The 14974-nt window shown below is 41.4% G+C and overlaps 1 protein-coding gene across 2 annotated transcripts in view; it reads left to right on the top strand.

Annotated features, from left to right (window-relative positions):
• The first annotated feature begins 216 nt into the window (after positions 1–216).
• LOC125095019 (cytochrome P450 20A1) overlaps positions 217–14974 on the top strand; it is a 64971-nt gene continuing 50213 nt past the window's right edge. Inside the window, exons 1-4 of one of the 2 annotated variants that reach the window (XM_047720795.1) lie at positions 217–373; positions 8970–9019; positions 9738–9904; positions 13027–13169. In XM_047720795.1, the coding sequence (XP_047576751.1) occupies positions 302–373; positions 8970–9019; positions 9738–9904; positions 13027–13169 (432 nt within the window). In that variant the 5' untranslated portion in view covers positions 217–301. Of the gene's footprint in view, positions 374–816; positions 974–8969; positions 9020–9737; positions 9905–13026; positions 13170–14974 lie in introns of those variants that run through there. The other variant, XM_047720796.1, reaches the window with a different exon arrangement.

Here is a 14974-nt window from a genome sequence, read left to right on the forward strand (position 1 = left end):
GAGTTAGGAGCCCGAACTCCGTTTACCAGGGCGGTTCCGACCCCAAGTTCTGGGGGTGCCCCAGAGCCGCGTCGGCCGTCACCTCCGCCCCGGGGTGCGGCCCCAGCCCCGCCGCCCGCCCTCGGCGCTCTATTGCTCTCCCCGTCGGCCCCGCCCGGCCCCGGCCCCGCCCCCGGCGACCCATTGGCTCGCAGGTCTCGCCGGGCGCCTCCGCCCACACGCCCATTCGGCGCAGCGGGCCAGGCCGAGGCGCTGCTGCCCGAGCGCGGGATCCGAGACGTGGCTCCCGGGCGGAAGAGCCATGTTGGACTTTGCGATCTTCGCCGTTACCTTCCTGCTGGCGTTGGTGGCCGCGGTGCTCTACCTCTACCCGGTAACCGCCGTCGGGGTCTCGGGGGCTCTGGCCGCCGCCCCAGCCTCTGTGTTTCCCGCGTCCACGTCGCTCTGCACACGGCGGGCCGCAGGGGGCGGGCCCGAGGGGAGGGTTCCCGCTCCCGCTCCCGCTCCGGCTCCGCGCGGGGGCAGCTCCCGAGCGAGGGACGCTCCGCGGGCGCGCGGGCAGCGCGGAGAGGCAGAGGCGAGCCGTGGGCGGCCCCACGACCCCTCAGGCGCCGAGAGGTCCAGAGCGCGTGTCCGCTCGGGTTCTCAGGGCCGTCCCCCGGGTCCTGCCTCCTCCCTGCTCTCGCAGTCGTCCCCGCTTCTGTTGCCGTCAGCGCGAGAAGTACTTTTGGGCGGCTTTTCGGCAGTAACTCTGCCAAACCCAAATCACATTTTCCAGTGCGTCCGGGAGGAAACTTGAGGATGCTCCACTCCTTGGTCCTTCCCCGAGGATTCTCCCAGCATTTTTTGCAGCGGCTGCCTTGCCATCCATCTTTCCCTCTGTAACGACTGAAACCCGAAGTCTTTAAGGTCCGGGCGGGGCTTGCTCTTGCAGGGCGGCGGCGGCCGGCGGAGCCGTGCAGTGAGCATTACCGTGGGTTAGTGCGTGAGTCTGACGTAGCGGCCGCGCTTCAGCTCCGAGCCTCGTTCTAGTCTCTTCCTCTGCTTGACTTTGTCGCCCTCAGAGAGTGATTTTGAGAACGTAGGGAGCGAGTAGGGGAGCCGTCATCTCTTAACCTGTCTACAAAACAAGGGGGTGTTTTTGTGGAAAAAGTTGTACAGTTGCCGAGCACGCATCACTGATAATGACCGAACACCTTCAGTGTTCCTTCCAGAGCTGGCAAATGGAGCAGGCTGAAGTATTGCAACTACACAATCCGGAACATCCAGAGCCTCCCCTCCGCCGCCCCCCCCCTTCCTGAGAAACTAAACCTTTCATGGCTCCAGATCTTGAGTTTTCGATAATCTGTGAATGAGACTGTCCTTTGATTAGTTAATAGAAAACCACACTGTTTCTTTCAACCAAATACGTGTGCCAAGTAGGGTTCCGTGTGCTGGGGCTACAGCAGTGAACAGCCGAAATTCTTGACTCACGGAATGTGTATTCTGGTGAGAGGAAATAGATAAACGAGAAACACAGATAGTATTTTTTTAAATTAGCATATAATGTATTATTAGTCCTAGGGGTACAGGTCTGTGAATCGCTCACAGCACTCACCATAGCACATACCTTCCCCACACAGATAGTGTTTTAGTGTTAAGTATTATGGAGCAAAATAAAGTTGGTAACAGAGTTGTTCCTTTCAAGTACGACGGTCAGTTTTTTTGTTTGTTTGTTTTGCTTTGTTTTGTTTTGTTTTTAAAGGAAACTTCGTAGTGTTTTCCAGAGTGGCCACACTAGCTTTCATTCCCACCAACAGTGCCAGAGGGTGCCTTTTTCTCCACATCCTTGCCAACACTTCTTTCTTGTGTAGAACTACGCTGTGATTTAGTTATTGCACTACTGGATATTTACCCCCCAAAAGCAAAAACACTAGTTAAGAGGATACACGCACCTCTATTCTGTAACAGCATTATTTATAATAGCCGATTTATGGACGCATCACAGGTGTCCGTTGGTAGATGAGTAGATAAAGCTGTGTATATACACACAACGGAGTATTATTCAGCCATAAAAAAAGAACGAACTATTGCCATTTGCAATGACATGGCTGGAGCTAGAGAGTATAATGCTAAGTGAAGTAAGTCAGAAAAAGACAAATACCATATGGTTTCTCTCACAGGTGGCATTTAGGAAACAAAATAAATGACCAAGTGGGGGAAAAAGACAAACCAAGAAAGAGACTTTTGACTATGGAGAACTGATGGATACCAGAAAGGGAGGTGGGTGGGGAGGGGTCAGATACGTGATGGGGATGAAGGATTACAGTTGTGCACCAGGTGTTACATAGAAGTGTTGAGTCACTGTATGGTACACCGGAAACAAATACTACACTGTATGTTAATTATAGTGGAATTAAAAGAAAAAGTAGGATGGTCAAGAGATAAGGAGAACTTTGAGCGGAGACCCGAAGGGGATGAGGGAACAAGGCTTTCGGCTATCTGGGAAAGCATTCCAGACAAAGAGAATAGCAAATGCACATCTTCAGGGGGAACCAAACTAGTATTTTACAGGAAAATAAGAATACTAGTGTGGCTGGAGTGGAGTGAGGGAGAGACTAGTCTGTTAGAATGATGGGGAGGAAGGGCAGATTTTTGTTGTAGGCTAGTTTATGGACTTGGCTTTGATTCTGAGATAAGCGCTGGAGGGTTTCAACAGAAGAGTGACATTTTAAATGTAAGGGAATTGAAATTTCGTTTTACTAGTTAAATTTTAAGGTATTTTTTTTTTTAAAGATTTTATTTATTTATTTGACAGAGAGAGATCACAAGCAGGCAGAGAGGCAGGCAGAGAGAGAGGAGGAAGCAGGCTCCCTGCCGAGCAGAGAGCCCGACGCGGGGCTCGATCCCAGGACCCTGAGATCATGACCTGAGCGGAAGGCAGCGGCTTAACCCACTGAGCCACCCAGGCGCCCCTCGTTTTACTAGTTAAATTTTAAAAGAATCATTTTGACTGCTATGTTAAGAAGGGACTTAGAGGCCTGGGGCAAATGGACTGATTTTAGTCCTTAGGGAGTCAGTGTTGTTGCTGCTTATTTAAATACAGTACAGTTGGAGCCCCAGAAGTGCTGGTGTACCCTGCTTTCCAGACGCCTTCTTCCTCAGCCGCCAGGAGGGGTGGGCACCTGAGCGGTGACTTAATTTGGTTCATCAGTGTCTACTCAGTTGAAGAACTGGGATTTCATTCTTTTTTTTTTTTTTTTTCCAAAGATTTTATTTATTTATTTGACAGACAGAGATCACAAGTAGGCAGAGAGGCAGGCAGAGAGAGGAGGAAGCAGGCTCCCTGCTGAGCAGAGAGCCCGATGTGGGGCTCGATCCTAGGACCCTGGGATCATGACCTGAGCTGAAGGCAGAGGCTTTAACCCACTGAGCCACCCAGGCGCCCCTGGGATTTCATTCTTGAAGAAACTCATGGAAGGGCATATTTCTCACAGGTTCACATACTAATTTGTACAAAAATGTTCTTGGTGCAGCTTATGCCAAATTATTATGAAGATTGTTCTTGAGTATTGCATGAAGGCTACAAAGTTGAAACAGGGAAGCCATGAGTGTGACAGCTTTAATTTATCTACTTGATTTTCTATTTTTGTAGCCATAATGCCTGTTTTCCTCTTTTTCTGACCGCCAAAGTCTTCTGATGCCCTGTCTTTTTTTTTTTTTTAAGGTTTTTATTTATTTATTTGAAATACAGAGACCACAAGTAGACAGAGAGGCAGGCAGAGAGAGAGGGGGAAGCAGGCTCCCCACTGAGTAGAGAGCCTGACGTGGGGTTCGATCCCAGGACCCTGAGATCATGACCTGAGCTGAAGGCAGAGGCTTTAACCCACTGAGCCACCCAGGCACCCCTGATGCCCTGTCTTAAACCTGACTTGATGTGTAGTGGGAGCAGCTGATTAAGATATTTTCATGATTCTTTTTTTTTGTTTCAAACCCCCCCCCCTTTTTGTATATGTAAGGATGAAACATCCTCTAATGGTTTAACAAGGAAGGAGAGAGAAGGACCTTAATTTCTTCCTTTTTTTTTTTTAAGATTTTATTTATTTATTTGACAGACACAGTGAGAGAGGGACCCAAGCGAGGGGAGTGGCAGAGAGAAAAGCAGGCTTCCCCCTGAGCAGGCAGCCCAATGTGGGGCTTGATTCCAGAACCTGGGATCATGTCCAGAGCCAAAGGCAGCCACTTGACGGCTGAGCCACCCATGCGCCTCAGGACCTTAATTTCTGAGTGGAAAAATCTCCTTCTGTGGAAAAGTAGATCAAAACTCTTATCAAGGGCCGCCTGGGTGGCTCAGTGGGTTAAAGCCTCTGCCTTCGGCTCAGGTCATGATCCCAGGATCCTGGGATTGAGCCCCTCATCGGGCTCTCTGCTCAGTGGGGAGTCTGCTTCCCTTCCTCTCTCTCTGCCTGCTTCTCTGCCTACTTGTGATCTCTGTCTGTCAAATAAATAAATAAAATCTTTAAAAAAAAAACGATTATCAAAAGTTTGCCTGTGTTATTGCACCTGACTTTAAGATCTAAAAAAAAAAAGTTTTTTATGCCACGTTGTGCCTTTCCTCCTGGAACTGTAAGTGAACACAATGCTAGAACCTGCTTAAACTGTGAAATGGATATTGTTACAGAGAATACACCAGAGGCTTTCTCACTGTTAAGCAAATAATGCCCTTGTGAATGTATGCTCTGTGGAGAAACCCCTGTAGCTTTACCTGCTGACGCTGTCTGTCTTATTGAAGAATAAACTTCGGCTGCCCCCTCCCCCCCAGTTCTAATGTATGACCATGGGAATGTTGTTGAGGTAGGTACTTGAGTAGAAGAGAGATGGATCCGGGAAGAGGATAAACTTCTATAGGAACAGGAGTCTGCGGGATGAGGGAAGACCTGGGGATGGTGGTCTTGGCCTTCATTGGTGTCTAATATCTATAAGGGAAAGGTCATAATAGCATTCCGGGTAGTCTCAAGACACATGGTAGTGGTGAGGTTATGAATTGGGGAGATGGGAGTTTTGCTGGGTCTTGTCTGGGTACATGCCAGTTTGGGGATCCCTCATCAATTTAGCCATCTGGGAGATGTGGATGTTGTAAAGGGTGGGAGAGCATTTTACCTGGAATTCTGGGGTTCATGCTTCATTAAAAACATTTTATTTATTTATTTATTTGATAGAGATCACAAGCAGGCAGAGAGGCAGGCAGAGAGAGAGGGGAAGCAGGTTCCCCACTGAGCAGAGAGCCCGATGTCGGGCTCCATCCTAGGACCCTGGGATCATGACCTGAGCCAAAGGCAGAGGCTTTAGTCCACTGAGCCACCCAGGTACCCTTCATGCTTCATTTTTGCTGATGAAGTATAGAGGTTGCTACAGGAGCCATTTTATCTACAGTATATACAGACTTCTAAGGCTCCTTCTTCCAGTTGGCTGGAGTTGTAGAAGCCAGTATTAGACTTGTTGGGGAGGGATTGTACTAGTATTTCCACATTGTTAGAGTTTATTCACTCTTGCCTATCAGTAGTTTTTTTCCAAATATTTCAACATTTCCACATATTTAAACATTTCTGTCATAACACCACTTTGTGAAGTTGTCCAGATATTCAAAGATATCAGTTGCGTTTTCTTTCCCATGAAGATACCTGTTCTGGAGCTTTCCATCATCCTTTCCCAGTTGTTACTGGTTACAGTCTCTTTCAGTTCAGCTGTTGTCCTTTTACTGTCATGGTGGATATTCTCTTCACCTGTGTTGTATAACCTATTTCCTGTATGCCCCACATTTCTTTCTTTTTTTTTTTAATATTTTATTTATTTGACAGAGATAGATCACAAGTAGGCAGAGAGGCAGGCAGAGAGAGAGAGGGAGAAGCAGGCTCCCCGCCGAGCAGAGAGCCCGATGTGGGGCTCGATCCCAGGACCCTGAGACCACGACCTGAGCCGAAGGCAGAGGCTTAACCCTCTGAGCCACCCAGGCGCCCCACCCACATTTCTTTCTTATTTCACTTTCTATATGTGCTGCAGCTCATAATTTTCCAGAAGCTTCCTAAAGACGTGTGGGTGGAAAATACATCTTATGAGACCTAGCTTGTTTGAAAATCTTTCTGTTCAAGTTATACTCTTCAATACTAGTTTGGCTTTGAATAAAATTCTAGGTTGGAAATAATTTGCCCTTAGAATTATAGGGGCTGCTTCCCGCCCCCCCCCCGCCCCCCACCCCCGGCCTGTATCTCCTGAGTCTGAAGTCTCCAAGTCTCCTTCTAGAAGGATGGTGATCACAGGAATGGAGAAAGACATCTAAGGTGTCTAAGGGATCTGTACACCAGCTTTTCAATAGTTGTTAGAGTCTGTGTCTTGCCTTGTTTCTTATCCTGTCTTTTAGTTACTGAAAACAAATCTGATTGCTTTTTGTAGGAATTCTCCTTTCTCCTCTGCAGACCCCTGGAAGAGACCTCTACAATGTCAGTTAATCACTTCTCCAACAGCTTAACACTTTCAGAAAATGTGTTGAATTGTTCCACTCCCATTCTCTTTATCCTTGTTTTCTCCTTTTTTATTTTTTCACTTTCATTTAGTGGGATTTCAGGAAGAAGAGATAGTTGATGAATGCTATCAATCTGTCATGTTTGAAGACAAATCCAGAAACTTGTTTTGTCATTAGTAATTTTAGCCTGGAAAAAAAAGGTAGGGTTTTTTTTTTCTACTACTGACTTTATTTCTTTCTAATTATGGAGTTCTTTCCATCCTTTTCCCTTCTATTTATGTTAAACTTGACAAGGTTCTGTCATTGATGAGACTGTGGGACAAAATACAGTGTGGATTTAACTGTTATCAGTTAAATACAAGTTACACATACTGGTATCTAGATAGCGTTCTTGTAGTATTTAGCGGAAAGAGTAAAACTCTTCAATTAGTACCATTCAATCTAGTATTTCTCTTTTGGCATACCTACCCCAAAGGAGAAAAAAAGTAAAGTCGTACAAAGATTTTTCTAGTACTACTTGTATTAATGAAAAAACTAAAGAAAGAAAAGAAACCGTCAGATGTTTAGTAGCAGTGTAGTAGGAAAATGATTAAGCAATTTCAGCTACATGATGGTACATAGTTTAGCCTTTAAATGTTCAAGTATCTTGAATCGCCTGGGTGTAGCCGTTGGTTAAGTGTCTGACTCTTCGTTTTGGCTCAGGTCATGATCTCAGGGTTGTGAGATGGAGCCCCAGATCAGGCTGCGTGATCAGTGTGGAGTCTGCTTGAGACTCTCTCCCTCCCCTCTTCTCTGTGTGCATGTGTGTGGGTGCCCCCTCTCTCTCTCAAATAAATCTTAAAAAAAAAAATGTTGAATCACTATGTTGTACACCTGAAACTAATATAACACTGTATGTTAATGATACTGGAATTAAAATTTTAAAAAAGAAATATTTTCCTTTCATTAAAATGTTTGTAAAAAGTGTTCAAATAAAGAAACTCTATTCCTTTACTTTTATAATATTAATTAGGTAAAAAAGGGCAGAATGTCAGATAGGTAAACTCTGATTAGCATTAGTCAAAATCACTGACAAAATTCAGAATTGATTCTGAAGTAAATATTTTAGGTTATTGTTTCTGTAAATATTTATTTAAAAATTATTTTGTAAAAAATCTTACAATTATAAGAATAATATGACTTTCGGGGTGCCTGGGTGGCTTAGTCATTAAGCATCTGCCTTCAGCTCAGGTCATGATCCCAGCGTTCGGAGATCGAGCCCCGCATCGCCCCACATCTGGCTCCCTGCTCAGTGGGGAACCTGCTTCTCCTTCTCTCACTCCCCCTGCTTGTATTCCCTCTCTTGCTGTGTCTCTTTCTCTCAGATAAATAAATAAAATATTCAAAAAAATGTTTCAAAAGTAAAGAATAATATGACTGTCATAAAATTAAATAAAAAATAACACTGATCCCAAAACACAGCAACTGTAAACCCAGTACAAAATTGTAAAATACTAAAATTCCCCAAACTTTTCCCCAGTTCATTTCTTAGAGGTTGTTACTTGAACAATTTGCTGTGAATTATTTTGTTAACTTGTTTGTATGCCACACACCTCACTGACTATCTGACCCTCACAGTAATGACTACATTAAAGTAAAAGATGAATATCGTATTGTATTTTGGTAAATTCTTTGACTAGAAAAAGAACTATTTTAGGAAGGAGTCTATTTTAAGCATGACTTTTTTTTTTTTTTTTTTGAGTATTTATTTATTTATTTGACAGACAGAAATCACAAGTAGGCAGAGAGGCAGGCAGAGAGAGAGAGGAGGAAGCAGGCTCCCCACTGAGCAGAGAGCCCGATGTGGGGCTCGATCCCAGGACCCTGGGATCATGACCTGAGCCGAAGGCAGAGGCTTTAACCCACTGAGCCACCCAGGTGCCCCATGACTTTTTTTTTTAAACTAAGACAGATGGGATCGTATATAGACTCAGAAAAACAATTTTTAAAAGTGCTTAATTATGTGTTTGTTGATTAGAATGGATATTAAATTTTTCAAACTTGTTAATTTAATTGACACAGGAGGGGTATTAAGATTATTCTTTTAGGAGCACCTGGGTGGCTCAGTGTGTTAAAGCCTCTGCCTTTGGATCAGGTCATGGTCCCAGGGCTCTTACTCCTCTCTCTCTCTCTCTTTCTCTCTCTCTCTGCCTGCCTCTATGCCTACTTGTGATCTCTGTCTGTCAAATAAATAAATTTTAAAAAAATCTTTAAAAAAAAAGATTATTCTTTTAAATACGCACCCATTTTTTCTATTTTAATATAGAAAGAATTCTTGAGATTCAACCAAGTTGGAAAGCCATCACTTAAGGTCCTGCAGATGTCTTGGCAAAACATCTGACTTACGGGATATATGGTTATATATCATATACTAAATTATGTATTAAATACCAAATCATTATACTAAACTATTTTTAAATTTCTCCTCAAGGCTTCTAGACAAGCTGCAGGAATTCCGGGGATTACTCCAACTGAAGAAAAGTGAGTAGTTACTTTTCTGGGAAATCAATAGAGTTAACTCTTAATTTTTAGTATCAAAACTAAAACCTATTTTTCGTTTACACAGGTTATTTAATTCCTTTGTGTGCTCTAAATTTATCTCTAGGCATACAACCTGAACTTTATTAACAGAAAGGAGGGCTGTATAAATCAAAAACTTTAATTGCTTTTGGGGTTTCTGGCTGGTTCAGTCAGTAGAGCATCCAGCTCTTGATCTCAAGGTCATGAGTTCGAGCCCCATGTTGAATGTAGAGGTAACTTATAAATAAATAAAGGTTAAAACACACAAACCTTAAAAAATATTTTTTCACTTTCTCTAGCCAGAGAGTATTAAAAATAGAAAGATAAGATAGAAGGTAAGAAGAAAAGAATGCCGTAGCTGGTTGATGATTTAAAATAGCCTATGATGATGTTCATTGCTTTCTCAGAATGAGATGTTGCAGAAATTGGGTCATTTTCTATTGTCTAAGTCAGATGTTCCTTGTGTATCTTTCTTACTTGGCTTCAACTGTTACAAATTCTCAAAATATCAGAGAAATCCATATCTAAATATATCCAAGCAGTTTGGTAATTTGCATTTCATGCACCTCCGCTCTCATCTATTGACACAGTTAATTCAGAGTCAACTATTGTTTTTCTGGCTCTTCCATGTTAAACTTATTTTTCCAAGTTGTTTTGTCAAATGTTGCTCTTTTCTCAGGGATGGTAATCTTCCAGATATTGTGAATAGTGGAAGTTTGCACGAGTTCCTGGTTAATTTGCATGAGAGATATGGGCCTGTGGTCTCTTTCTGGTTTGGCAGGCGCCTTGTGGTTAGTTTGGGCACCGTTGATGTACTGAAGCAGCATATCAACCCCAATAAGACATGTAAGTTTAATTATTTTTCTAATTGGTTGATCCTTATCTCTTAAGAATAAACATCTATAAATGAAGAGCCATACATTGTTCATGGGTAAGAAGAGATAACATTTATTGACTGCTTTATATTATATGCTAGGCATTATGCTAAGGTCTTTATCTGCTTTATATTATCTGCTTTATATTATGTGCTAGGCATTATGCTAAGGTCCTTATCTCATTTAAGGCAAAGTACTGTAAAATAATTATTTTTTCCTTCAATTTATAGGTATATGCAATAGAATCCCAATGTAAATTCCAACAGGATTTTTTTTTTAAATAGTTCCAGGGTGCTTCTGTAGGAAACATCTAGAAAAGAATATTAATGAGGGGAATTCTTCTACTATCAGGCAGAGCAATGTGCTATAAACCTAGATTAATTTAAAGAATCTTGTAAGACTAGACAGATTGATGAAATAGAGTAGGTAGTCCAGTAGACAAACCAAGTATACATGATAAAGAGAGCATTTTATGATAAAGGATAAAGGTAATACATGGTTTGGGAAAACTGGTTAGCTATTGGGGAAAAATAAATCTGCATCCCTGCCTTACTCTTTACATCAAAATGAATTCCGGGTGATTAAAATTTGAAGTCCTGAAAGTATTAGGAGAAAACATGGTTAAGTATTAAATTGGGGTTGGGTGTTGATAAACCTTTTCTTACCATAACATGAGATCTAGGGCATCAAGCACAAGACAGGTAAAACTGTCTGCATAAAAATGAGAAATTTCAGTAAAAGAACACCTTAAAAAAGGATGAAAAAGAGAGAGGTGGGAAAGTGTTGGCCACATATTACTACACATACTGTGTAATAGTTGATTACTGTATTTCTCTAAAATAAAAGGTGCCATGAAGAAGTTTAAAAGAGATATGGGAACCTATTTACCACCCATTATATATAAAGTAAATAAAAACTAGTGAGAAAATAAAAATAAAATGTAGTTGTAGAAAAATGAGAAAAAACAAGGTAATTAAGAAAGAAGAAATAAAAATGGCCAGTAAGCAAATGAAGATTTCAGATTCATTAATAATTAGCGGGATGCAAATAAAAAAGAGTTTTACCTACCTGAATGGAATAGATGAAAAATATTGGAAAAACTCATTGTTGATGAGGGGATGGAGAAACATGGAATATAAATATTTTATAAACTTGGGAGAGGGCGTTGACAGGATCTTTGGCTTAGCAGTGATACCATAAGGAAGTTATAAATTGATATTCATGTAAATAATAAATTATGTAAATATAAATATTCATGTAAATAATATAAATTGATATTCATGTAAATGAGAAAAGATGTATTAGTATTATTTACAATAAAAATTTGAGAAAGAACCTAGATGTTCATCAACAGATTAATGGATAAAGACAATGTGGTATATATATACAATGGAATACTATGCAGCCATCAAAAGAAATGAAATTTTGCCATTTGCAATGATGTGAATGGAACTAGAGGGTATCATGCTAAGTGAAATAAGTCAATCAGAGAAAGACAATTATCATATGATCTCACTGATACGAGGAATTTGAGAGGCAGAGCAGGGGTGTCGTGGGGGGTAGGGAGGGGAAAAAATGAAACAAGATGGGATCAGGAGGGAGACAACCCATAAGAGATTCTTAATCTCACGAAATAAACTGAGGGTTGCTGGGGGATGGGGGGAGGGAAAGGGTGGCTGGGTTATGGAAATTGGGGAGGGCATGTGCTGTGGTGAGTGCTGTGAAATGTGTAAGCCTGATGATTCACAGACCTGTATCCCTGGTGCAAACAAGACATTATATGTTAATTTAAAAAAATTTGAAGCAAACTTAGATGTTTTTCTTTTTCTTTCTTTCTTTTTTTTTTTTTTAAGATTTTACTTCTTTGACAGAAAGAGAACAAGCAGGGAGAGCAGGAGAGGGAGAAGCAGGCTCCCTACCAAGCAGGGAGCCTGATGTGGGACTGGATCCCAGGACTCTGGGATCATGACCCGAGGTGAAGGTAGATGCTTAACCAACTGAGCCATCCAGGCACTCCTAAACATTTTTCAGTGGCTGGATAAAAAAAACATATTCAGGCTTTAATATGATAACGTAGATTTTTATTTTGTTCACCAGTATCTGTTATAGCCCACTATATGCCAACACTGGTTATAAGCCATTTATACATATTATCTCATTTAATCCTTAGAACAACCCTATGAAATAGATATTAGTGAAAACTGAGATACAAAGAGGGTAAGTCATTGACCCAAGGTTGCCCAGCTAAATAGTGGTGGAGCTAGGACTTGAAGGTAGGCAGTCTGGTCTGAGTTTGTGCTCTTAATCACCAAGTTTTCCACAACATGGAAGGATGGCTCTGTCAGGAAGTACAAAGATGAGTGAAACCAGACATGGTCTCTGCTTCTGTGGAGTTTATAGTGTAATTTGGGTAGTAGGGGAAGCATGTAAACATTATTTAAATGACCACACTAATGAACTGGGTAAAGTGCTCTGAAAGAAGGGATTGTATTCTTTACAAAATCTGACATGTGTTTTGTCTGTCTCTCTCTGTTAAGTAATGTTAACAGCTATAAAAAACAATCTTGAAAATGTTCAGTGGAATCTCTGTGGTGAAATTTAGATAAATTTTGTATTCTTTTTATTTTACTGTTTTAATTGTTTATAATGACAATGTATTTTTTGTATGAAAACAATATAGTCATTAAAGAAATACTTAAAAATTAAATGAAGAAGAAAAACGTTTCTGAACTCAGCTAAATAATTTTAACCTTAACACTTGACCATTACAACAATTTTCCTTTAACATCAGTGGAGTGAGCTTTTAATAAAGTCAAAGATACTGTTTTCATGTAGGTAGAAAACTTATGTTAAGTATTAATGATTTATGGTGGAATTGCCAGTCAGGATATGGTATTCTTGCCAATTTTTATTGCCTCTTGAACTGTTCATACCTAGGAAAGATAATGAGAGGAGTTGGGAAAAAGTTGCTATGCTGTCAGCTGCAGCCCTGCCTCCCTGATGTGTTTGTTTTACTGCTGGAGTTTTTATTGTTACAGTTTTGTTTTCTGAGTCACTACTTTGACGCACAAATGTTTAATTTGTCTGTTTCAGCGGACCCTTTTGAAACCATGCTTAAGTCATTATTAAGGTATCACTCTGGTGTTGCAAATGTAAGTGAAAACCACACAAGGAAAAAATTATATGAAAGTGGTGTGACTAACTCTCTGCGGAGTAATTTTGCTCTCCTGCTGAAGGTAAGGTGATAAGAAGTTTGGTCCAGAATTCTATAATACAGATAATAGTATATTTTTGACTATTAGTGTGTCTCCCTTGGGTACTTTTTTTCTTGTCTCTCTCTCTTTTTTTTTTTTTTTTTTAAGATTTATTTTTTTATTTGAGTGGGAGAGAGAGAGAATGAGCATGCATGGCAAGGGGGAGAGGCAGAGGGAGAGGGAGAGTCGCAACCAGACTCCCTGCTGAGCGTGGGTCCCCCTGCCAGGCTTGATCTGACAACCCTGAGCCTATGACCTGAGCCTAAGTCAAGACTCAGATGCTCAACTGACTGAGCCAGCCAGGCCCCCCTCTTACTTGTCTCTCCAAGGTGATTTTTATTCTTCTGAAATTCTGAAACAAACAAACAAAAAATCTAAACACCTGTATTCCCTGTGTAAGTTGGAATGATGTGATTACTGGGCATTTGCATAGACAAACTGAGTCATACTGGGAGAGGGACCTGAATTTTTTAAGAAGTTCCATAAATGGTGCACCTGGGTGGCTCAGTGGGTTAAGCCTCTGCCTTCAGCTAGGTCATGATCTCAGGGTCCTGGGATGGAGCCCCGCATCGGGCTCTCTGCTCAGCAGGGAGCCTGCTTCCCCTCTCTCTCTGCCTGCCTCTCTGCCTACTTGTGCGCTCTCTCATGTGCGCTCTCTCTCTCTCTCTCTCTCTGTTAAATAAATAAGTAAGTAAGAAGTTCCACAAATGATATACAAAGTTTGAGAACAATACTAATCCATACTATTTTCCTTTTGACCCTAAAGATCCTTAGCTGAGCCCTGTGTGCTGCCTGACAGTTCTCTATGTCCCAATAGGACTGTTCCACCCTTACTCTAGTATTGCCAGTCCTGACGACCTCTTTGCTTGGCACAGGTGGCCTTGCCTCCTGCTTCACTGAGACCAGAGTCCCTTACCTGTAAGCTCCCCCATATCCTATTTCCCCATCAACAAACTCTATCCATCTCAATCTTTTGTTCTTACTTCTCATTTTAAATCTTAAAGAATCCTTTCTTCTGTTCAAAACTCCATCCATTTGTGGAATTATTAATAAATGGTTGCTGTAGAAAACATGGAAAGTCGAACTTTCAAGAAATCATCCATAATTTCACTATAGATGTATGTGTGGAAGAGATCATACTGTACGTACAATTTTACATACTTTTTCACTTTAAAACATCTCATGGGGCACCTGGGTGGCTCGTTTGCTTAAGCATCTGACTCCTGATTTCTGCTCAGGTCATGATCTCAGAGTCCTGGGATCGAGCCCTGCATTGGGCTCCACACTGAGTGTGGAGTCTGCTTGAGGATTGTCCCCCTCCCTCTCCCTCTGCGCCTCCTGCTGCTCATCTTCTCATTCTCTCTTTCTCTAAAAATAAGTAAATCTTTAAAAAAAAAAATCATAAACATTTTCTCATGTCATTAAAATTTTTTCCAGAAATAACTAAAATTACGCTTACTTTTTTCTGATACTCATTTTACAAAATATGGAAACATTTAGGAAAGTCCTAAGGGAAAAAATGGACAATTTTAATGTTATCCATTATTCAGCTAGAACCATGTTTAATGTCTTAAAATCCTTCCTATCATTTTAGTCTTTTCTCTACACAGTAGAATTTTAGTCAGCGTCATACTATATGGATAGTTACAGACTCTGCACTTTTTTTTAAAGATTTTTTTTTTTTTTAAGATTTTATTTATTTATTTGTCATAGAGAGAGAAGCGAGAGTGAGCACAGGCAGACAGAGTGGCAGGCAGAGGCAGAGGGAGAAGCAGGCTTGCTGCCAA

The sequence above is a fragment of the Lutra lutra genome, chromosome 3, assembly GCF_902655055.1.
Source record: "Lutra lutra chromosome 3, mLutLut1.2, whole genome shotgun sequence".
Lineage (NCBI taxonomy): Eukaryota > Metazoa > Chordata > Mammalia > Carnivora > Mustelidae > Lutra > Lutra lutra.